Source organism: Gekko japonicus, unplaced genomic scaffold (assembly GCF_001447785.1).
Source record: "Gekko japonicus isolate JY-2015 unplaced genomic scaffold, Gekko_japonicus_V1.1 scaffold3521, whole genome shotgun sequence".
Classification (NCBI taxonomy): Eukaryota; Metazoa; Chordata; class Lepidosauria; order Squamata; family Gekkonidae; genus Gekko; species Gekko japonicus.
The window spans coordinates 44,789-53,822 of NW_015170380.1; the positions used below are offsets into that span (position 1 = coordinate 44,789).

The window sequence follows — 9,034 nt, forward strand, 5'->3', positions numbered from 1 at the left end:
CATTAACCCAGAGAACCTGCAGCATTTCTCTTGCCGACAGAATTTCTTTTTTCCCCCACCCCTCGTTTTTTGTCGGGGCCGGGAGGGAGAGGAGCCAGCCTCTCCCGAAATCTATGACTCGTGTGTTCCCCTTCTCTCTTCCACACATTCTGATTAATCACCTAACCAGATTAAGTACTGCTATTTGAACGGGAAAAGGAAAAAAAAAAAATTAAAACACATTCCTATGCAACAGTAATATACTGTACTAATAATGCACATGGGTCTATGTATGTCCTGGCCTAGCCTACACGTTACACTCCCCAGGCGGAAGTGCGCAACCCCCCCACCCCGGTGAGGATGCGGCTCCATTTATTGCTGCAAGCCTGTAGCACCAGTAAAGAGGTCCCCGTTCGACCATGACATGGCACGGAGATGCGACGAGGACCATGCTGTGCGCTGCAGCGGCTATTGGGACCTGCCATCTCACGGAAGCATTCCCACGCAGAAAATTCGGTAATTTGCGAACCGGTCATGAGTGGCACGGAAAAAAGGGAGTTCTTTGAAGACCCTGTTGAAAAACTGGAAAAGGCCATCTTTTCAGCTGCCGGGACCTTCCGTTTGCAACAGGCCCTGCTTGCTTTGTGCTAGAGGAGGAAGGATGGCAGAGAGAGAGAAAGCGAAATCAAACAGCAACAACAACCCCAAAAAAAGAAAAAGAAAAAAAGGCACAAAATATTCATGACCGCAGGAAGGAGAGTCCACCACCGTGGTGTCAATGTCTCCCGTTTTTCTGGTCTCTTGCTAAAAGTCTCTTCCCATCATGCAAAGGTGCCCAAGAACGAGAGCTGACCAAACATCGCCAATGCTCGGCCGTGATTGTAGCACTGCCAGGCAGTCCGTCCTGTTGGGTCACACCAGGGTGATTTCCACGTCCTCGATCTTCTCTGTCGGTCTACGATTCTGCTGTGTCGGGGGAGGAGGAGCAGCTCGAACCTGAAAGGGCCAAAACCAGAAACCGGCTGTGAGTAGAAGAAAACTATCCGCCCCCCGAGAGGCCGCGTAAATCCATCCTCCTGAGTACACGGGCTTTGTGTCTCAAGATGGATCCAGTACAAGAGCGTTTTGAAGAACATGTGGACCAATCACTAAGGAAACCTTTCATGTGTGTGTGGATGTGAACCACGGAACTGGACTCCTATATTGCCAGCTAGATAGGTTTCCTAGAAAGTAACAGATCTTTTAAATATCCAGCTAGATTTGAGTCCAGTAGCACTTTAGGTAAAGGTTTCCCTTGCTCGAAAGCCAGTCGAATCCGACTCTACGGGGCGGTGCTTATTTCCATTTCCAAGCCAAAGAGCCAGCGCTGTCCGAAAACTTCTCCGTGGTCATGTGGCCGGGATGACTAAACACCGAGGCGCATGGAACGCTGTTACCCTCCCACTGAAGCGGTCCCTATTCACCTACTTGCAATTTCTTGCTTTCGAACTGCTAGGTTGGCAGGAGCTGGGGTCAGAGACGGGAGCTCACTCCGTCACGCGGCACTCGGGTCTCGAACTGCCGAACTACAGACCTTCCGGTCTGCAGCTCAGCGTCTTAGCCTCTGAGCCACCATGGCTTTAGAGACCTACAAAATTTGGGGGGTATCAACTTTTGAGAGTCTAACCTCGCTTTGTCAGATACAAGTAAGAATGGAGGTCCCTATCTGAAAAAGGGGGCTCTGACTTTCGAAACCTTATACCCCAAAACCCAAATCGGACTGTAAGGAACCTTATCTAGATAAAGGTCTAGATAGGCTCCTAGAGAAAGAATTTTATCAGGCCTGCGCCGGAGAACCACTGGGTATTTAAATCATTTTAGAAGTTAGCAACGTCGGTCTGCAACAGAAGAGATACCTGACCAAGGAAGCTCGGACTCTTCAAAGCCCATAAATAAACCTTTCTCTATTCTTTAATCAGGTTGTGTACTGTTGCTGCGTTAATTACTCTGCCAGCAATTAATGCACAGGGTCACCGTGCGTCGGAAGCGACTTGACAGCTCTTAACCCACACCCCAAGCAAAGCAGAGCGGGTATAACCCTTGAGTGAGGATGCTCGAAGCAGCTCCTGCTAACCCAAAACTGGGCGAGAGGAATGGGGCGCGGCCTCCCAAGAGAAGCTCTGCAGGACGTGGCGGTCGCAAACAGTGCGGTGCCAAAGGGCTGCAAGGGCGTGCGCGATACAGCCTGCAGACGGCCTTCCGTGGCTCGGGGTGACTTGGTCCTTAGACCGCCGAACTGGGAAGCAAAACTGGGGGGGGGGCAGCCGTATGATTCTGGTGCAGCAGAACAGGAGAGAATCTTAAGGGACAGGCGGGAGCACTGATCTCCTTTGGTTCAGTTTGTGGGGCCACCAGCCTCCTGTCCAGGTGTCCCCAGACCCTATGCTGTCCTGGCCGCCAGGGGGACCCGAGAATCACACGCCCGTGAATCCCACAAGCCATTTTGAGCACCTGGTTTAATCCTCCCCTTGGCACTGGAGGGGGGGGGCAGCTCACAGTTCTTTTAGCCTCCGGCTCACACATTTTTGTCTCAGCTCAAGAAGGACGGCTCTGGAGCAAACTAATTGATGCAGTAGCCAAATCGCTCACTCACGACTTTAATGCCAGCAGCTCACAAAGTAGAATTTTTGCTCGCAAGACTCCACAGCTTGGAGGGAGCACTGGTTGAGATATACTGCTCCTGAACATGCAGGCTCCATTCGGGCTCAGGCAGCTAAGAGTTATCGACACAAACCTGTCCTTCTTGTATTTCTCTGACCCCTATGCAGAAAAACCAGGCACCCAGGAGCAGTGTTCCCTCTAAGCTGAGTGAGTGTGAGCTAGCTGACAGTTCTTTTAGCCTCCGACTCACACATTTTTGTCTCAGCTCAGGAAGGGATGGCTCCAGAGCAAACTAATTGATGCAGTGGCCAAATCGCTCGCTAGTCGACTTTAACGACTTTGAGAGCCAGTTTGGTGTAGTGGTTAAGTATGCGGACTCTAATCTGGGAGAACTGGGTTTGAGTCCCCACTCCTCCACTTGCACCTGCTGATGTGACCTTGGGTCAGTCACAAGCTCTGGCACAGCTGTCCTTGAAAAAGAGCAGTTTGTGTCAGAGCTCTCTCGGCCCCACCCACCTCACAGGGTGTCTGTTGTGGGGAGGGGAAGGGAAAGGAGTTTGTAAGCCGCTCTGAGACTCCAAGTGAAGGGCGGGGTATAAATCTAATCTCTTCTTCTTCTTCTTCTAATGCTAGTAGCTCACAAAGTAGGATCTTTGCTCACAAGACTCCCCAGCTTGGAGGGAGCATTGGGTGTGTGTGTGTGTGAGCTAACAAAATTACATGGCCGAGACGATTCCCGTGGTTCGGAAGCTCTGTCCTGACTTGAAACTTACAGGTCTCAGCTTTCCGTAAGAGGTGCTCTCAGGAAGAGGCCGTGGCGGCTGAGAGAATCCAGGAGAGCTTGAAGTGAAGCTGTTATCTGGAACAGCAGAAAAACCATAGTTACAAACGTTATCTTGTATAGATTCAGGTATCTGCTTTGAATGACTGGCTGCTGCTCCCTGGGGTCTCAGGCAAAGGTCAGGCTGCCTGTTACTGGACATCACTGGCTCTGAAAACGGGACATGCCGGAATGTGAAAGCTGCGCTCAGTCAATGGGCTACAACCCCCCCCCCTTCGCCCAATCTCCTCCTGCACCAACCTAGGAATTTCAGTTTTAATATACACAACTCTAACCAGTTCTCCAGGAATATACACAGTTCTCCAGGGATTGGGCGTGTGCACATTCTGTCTCTTTGAAATTGCATGGCACAAGAAAGGAGACCTTTTATGGAAAGTCAACCTCCCAGGGTTTGTCGTTTGTTCATTAAACAGCCCCATGTCAGGGAGGGGCTGTGGCTCAGGGGCAAAGCCTCTGCTTGGCATGCAGGAGGTCCCAGGTTCGATCCCAGGCAACACCAGTTAAAAGGACCATGCAGGAGGGGATGGGAAAGACCTCAGCCTGAGACGCTGGAGAGCCATGGAGAGGGGCTGTGGCTCAGTGATAGAGCACCTGCTTGGCATGCAGAAGGTCCCAAGTTCGATCCCAGGCAACACCAGTTACAAGGACCAGGCAGGAGGTGATGGGAAAGACTGAGTCCCTGGAGAGCCATGGAGAAGGGCTGTGGCTCAGTGGCAGAGCACCTGCTTGGCCTGCCGGAGGTCCCAGGTTCAATCCCCGGCATCTCCAGTTAAAAAGGACCGGGCAGGAGGTGATGTGATAGACCTCTGCCTGGGACCTTGGAGAGACAGAGACAGGAGCTGTGGCTCAGTGGCAGAGCCTCTGCTTGACATGCAGAAGGTCCCAGGTTCAATCCCCGGCAACTCCACTTAAAAAGGACCAGGCAGGAGGTGATGCGAAAGACCTCTGTCTGAGACCTCCAAAGTCGTGTCACTTTGGCTCCTAGTAACAACCACATTTAGAGAAGCCAAAAGGGTCTCTGCTGAAAAAAAACCGCTGGGGTTCCCCCCCCCCCCCACTGTCGCTTTCCCAGAGCAGTAGCAGCCCCCCCCTCCCCCGGCCACATTCTCAGCCTCGGCCCTTCCACACCTTTCTTACCATTCGTTGATGGAGACCTGGGAAAGAACTGAGAGCCTCTTTTATCGGGACTGTGGAAGGGGCTGGTGGGCGGCTGGTCATACAGGGGCAGGGGCGCCAGGGAGTTCTGGGGCTTTGGAGACGGAGAGATCTGCAAGGAAAGGAATAGAACAAAGATACGGGATCTGCTCTCCGACACAAGCAACCTGGATACGTATCTGCGTGGGTCAGTTTAATTCTGCGGCTCCTCCACTGTGCCCTAGCAGTATTAAAAAGAAAAGAACCAATGAGATATGTAGCAGCAGCAAAGAGCGAGAGTCCAGGAGCGTCTTCAAGACTAACAAGATTTGTGGCAGGGGAGGAGCTTTCGTGAGTCACGGCTCAATTCTTCAGATACAGCGAGAATGGGAGTCCGTCTGTCCTTCCTTCTATGTATCATGTAGAGTGTTTTATCATCATTAATGTTTTATCGCCGTTGTTCACTGCTCTGAACCTTGTGTATTCAGGGGAGGGCGGTCTATAAATTTAAATTACAAGTAAATAAATATCTTGGAGGGTGGAGCAATGTCAGATGCCGAATGACAACAGCAGGCATGATGAGACAGGAGACCAAGGTCTCGATTCAGTCCAGGAGGATGCGTTGTCTTGAGCTTCCTTATCAGTTGCAATTCAGCAGTCTCTCTTTCCAGTCGCCCTTTGAAATTCCTTCGCAAGAGAACTGCTACTCTTAGGTCAGCAACCGAACATCCTGGAAAGTGAAAATGTCCCCCCCCTGGTTTTTGAGTGTCGTGGTTTCTAATGGCAGACTTATGAGACACGTGTTTTGGCAGTGAAGATGACAAGGCTGGGAAGCACAAAACAATTAATTGAATGCCTTCATCGCAGGGCAATTAGTTGTCCGTAACAAAAATGAGGAAGACCCGAGTCCGGTAGCATCTTCAAGACCAATAAGGTTTCCCAGGGTATAAGCTTTTGAGCGTCAAAGCTCCCTTTGACAGATACAAGCAGGACCGGCCAGTTTGGTGTAGTGGCTAGGAGCGCGGACTCTAATCTGGGAGAACCGGGTTTGATTCCCCACTCCTCCACATGCAGCTGCTGGTGTGACTTTGGTTCAGTCACAAGTTCCTCAGAGCTGTTCTCTCAAGGGCAGTCCTCGAAAGAGCTCTCTCAGCCCCACCTGCCTCACAGGGGGTCTGTTGTGGGGAGGGGAAGGGGAAGGAGTTTGTGAGCTGCTCTGAGACTCCGAGTGAAGGCTGGGGTATAAATCCAATCTCCTCCTCCTCCCCTTATCTGACTAAAGCAGCTCTGACTCTCGGAATCTTCTGCCCTGGGGAATCTTGTCGGTCTCGAAGGTGCTACTGGACTCAAATCTGGCTCTCCCACCGCAGACCAACGTGGCTAACTTTCTGAAACAGGAACAAAAACGGCATCTGTTTATGGGAATTTAAAGATGGGGCAGCCTGTGGAAGTTCCTTTCTCGCAGCCTCTCCTGCCTTACAGGGGAGGGGGTATATCTCTGTATCGCTGCACCCAGTCCCCGGGGAAAGGGTGGGGCTACAAATAGGACGGCACATTAAATTAAAGCAAGCAATCCAAACCCACAAAATTAAAAGGTGACAACGCCACAAGAGAGACAGGCGCCTTTTGCAGGAGTGAATGAAACCGGGATGGCATGAACGGGCAATGCTCCGCCTGCCAACTCGGGCCTGATCTCTCCATCTGCGGCACAGATTAATTGCAGGAAGGCGACAGGGGATGGCCTCTTCCTGCTCCTGTTTCCTTCCTGCCCCCTCGCCACTCCCTTTTATTCTTTGTAGGCGCATCTGTTGCCGACTTTTGCCAAAATTTCATTGCGTGATTCATATTAAAACTGGCACAGGCGGAGGAAGTTAAAGGGCACGGTCTGCCCGTGCAAAACTAGAAGAAAACAAAACCACTCGTTTGCCTTGCTGGGATAGCGGGAGAAGTCACGTGACAAGAAGAAGAGGTTGGATTTATACCCACCCTTCACTACCCAATGGAGTCTTAGAGCGGCAGGGCTGAGAGAGCTCTGGCAGAAACAGCTCTTTTTCAAGGACAGCTCTTATCAGAACTACAGCTTGGCAAAGGTCATCCAGCCAGGTGCAAGTGGAGGAGTGGGGAATCGAACCCAGTTCTCCCAGATTAGAGAAGAAGAAGAAGAAGAAGAAGAAGAGATTGGATTTATACCCCGCCCTTCACTACCCAAAGGAGTCTCAGAGTGGCTTACAAACTCCTCCTCCAAAGAACTATTACAGTGTAGGAAGGAGGAGGAGGAGGAGGAGGAGATGATTGGATTTATACCCCGCCCTTCACTCAAAGTCTCAGAGCGGCTTACAAACTCCTTTCCCTTCCCCTCCCCACAGCAGACACCCTGTGAGGTAGGTGGGGCTGAGAGAGCTCTGGCAGAAACGGCTCTTTTTCAAGAACAGCTCTTATCAGAACTATGGCTTGCCCAAGGTCATCCAGCAGGTGCAAGCGGAGGAGTGGGGAGTCAAACCCGGTTCTCCCAGATTAGAGTCCGCGCACTTAACCACGACACCAAACTGGCTCTTACTGTAGCATAATCTTTCGAGAAACACCACTCTCTTCGTCAGATGGCTACAATAAAATTGGTTAGTCTTAAAGGTGCTACTGGGCTTTTTACTGTTTTGCAGCAACGGACAAACACAGCTAACCCCCTCTGGACCTAGGGGGCTTGTATGGCTGTGTCTATAGATGAAGGCTTTGACCTGGAGGGCCCAGCCTACCCCACCCTCGTCAGCTCTTGGAAGCTAAGCAGGGTCAGCCCTGGTTAGTCCTTGGACGGGGAGACCACCAGGGAAGTCCAGGGTTGCTACGCAGAGGCAGGCAAGGGCAAACCGCCTCTGCATGTCCTTTACCCTCACCTGGAAGGCCCAGGCTAGCCTGATCTCATCAGATCTTGGAAGTTAAGAAGGGTCAGCTCTGGTTAGTCCTTGGACGGGGAGACCACCAAGGAAGTCCAGGGTTGCTATGCAGAGGCAGGTAATGGCCAAAACCACCCGAACACCACTCTGAACATCTCTTGCCTTCACAACCCAGCAGCGTCACCAAAAGTCAGTGGCAACCTGATGGCACTTAACAACCACCATGAATATATTTTTAAAAATCCCTTAAGGTTTAAATACTCGGGAAACTGACCCACTCTTGGATATATTCAGGATCCAGTTGCAAAATCATATAGATATAGTTGTGGTGATATATATTTACCCCTCCAAAGAACTATTACAGTGTAGGAAGGAGGAGGAGGAGGAGGAGGAGATGATTGGATTTATACCCCGCCCTTCACTCAAAGTCTCAGAGCGGCTTACAAACTCCTTTCCCTTCCCCTCCCCACAGCAGACACCCTGTGAGGTAGGTGGGGCTGAGAGAGCTCTGGCAGAAACGGCTCTTTTTCAAGAACAGCTCTTATCAGAACTACGGCTTGCCCAAGGTCATCCAGTGGCTGCAAGTGAAGGTGTCGGGAATCAAACCCAGTTCTCCCAGATTAGAGTCCGTGCACTTAACCACTACACCAAACCACTACACCAAACTGGATAGGCCGACAAAAATTTAAAAACACCAAATACTCTTTGTTATTCTCGAGGAGTGTTTCCAGTGCTGTGGAAACTTTGGTGTTCGGAAATGAGAGTCATGCCGCAAAAATGGCTAGCACAGCAGTGTTTTAAAAAAAATCTGCACAGCCAATCAAATCTTCAATGGCCAACCAGAGGCCTTGCTGGGTAGAAGCCCCACCCACTTTTAAAAAACATGTTGCGGGCACCAGGAAAGGAATTAGTGGGTGCCACATGGCGCCCACGGGCCCCATGTTGGGGACCCCTGTTCTAGAATGAAATGAGGATATGTGGATTTTGGATTGTAAGGGCGTTGTAAATGTTCGTGTTCTCTTGCTATTTTCTGTTCTAGCGTATATTACAATATGTTACGGACTTGGATCCAGCCATCTGGAGAGACGCCGTTGCTATCAGGGGCAGATTTTCTGCCAACCGCTCTGATCCCTTCCCCTCCCCTGTGGACTAGTTTGTCACTACCAGGAAAATCTGTTGTGTTTTTGTGTGCCGGAATTTGGGGCCTAGTTGCTTCCTGACACTGTCGGCCTCTTCGAGTCCACACTCGGAGAGACAGCAGGCAGAAGCACCCAGATCAACAAATAATGAATCAACCTGCCGGCAGAAAGAGGGAACCTCCTCGCTGGCTCCCTGCTCCTCCGGTGGTCCTATTTGCCCCCGGAAGGCGGCTCCTGGAACCGCGCAATCAGGCATGTGGGTGGTCCGGGAGGGAGGGAGGAGGCAGCTTGTCTGAATCCTCTCTCTTTCACGAGTACAGGGGGCAGGGGCAATCGCCCCACACTCTCCAGCCCCCTGACCCAGGGGACTGTAGCCCTGACCGGTTCCTATAACCCCAGGGACCGTCTTTGCA

At 51.3% G+C, this 9,034-nt stretch overlaps 1 protein-coding gene and 1 non-coding gene across 2 annotated transcripts in view; one reads left to right on the forward strand and one right to left on the reverse strand.

Annotated features, from left to right (window-relative positions):
- Positions 1-343: 343 nt before the first annotated feature.
- The window catches only part of FCHSD2 (FCH and double SH3 domains 2), an 86,412-nt gene continuing 77,721 nt past the window's right edge, over positions 344-9,034 (reverse strand). Inside the window, exons 11-13 of the mRNA XM_015418253.1 lie at positions 4,598-4,727; positions 3,393-3,478; positions 344-975 (exon numbers count right to left, since the gene is read on the reverse strand). Of these exons, the coding sequence (XP_015273739.1) occupies positions 892-975; positions 3,393-3,478; positions 4,598-4,727 (300 nt within the window). The 3' untranslated portion in view covers positions 344-891. The remainder of the gene's footprint in view (positions 976-3,392; positions 3,479-4,597; positions 4,728-9,034) is intronic.
- TRNAV-GAC lies at positions 4,296-4,367 on the forward strand. The gene has a single exon. It is a non-coding gene; the product is annotated as a tRNA-Val (tRNA).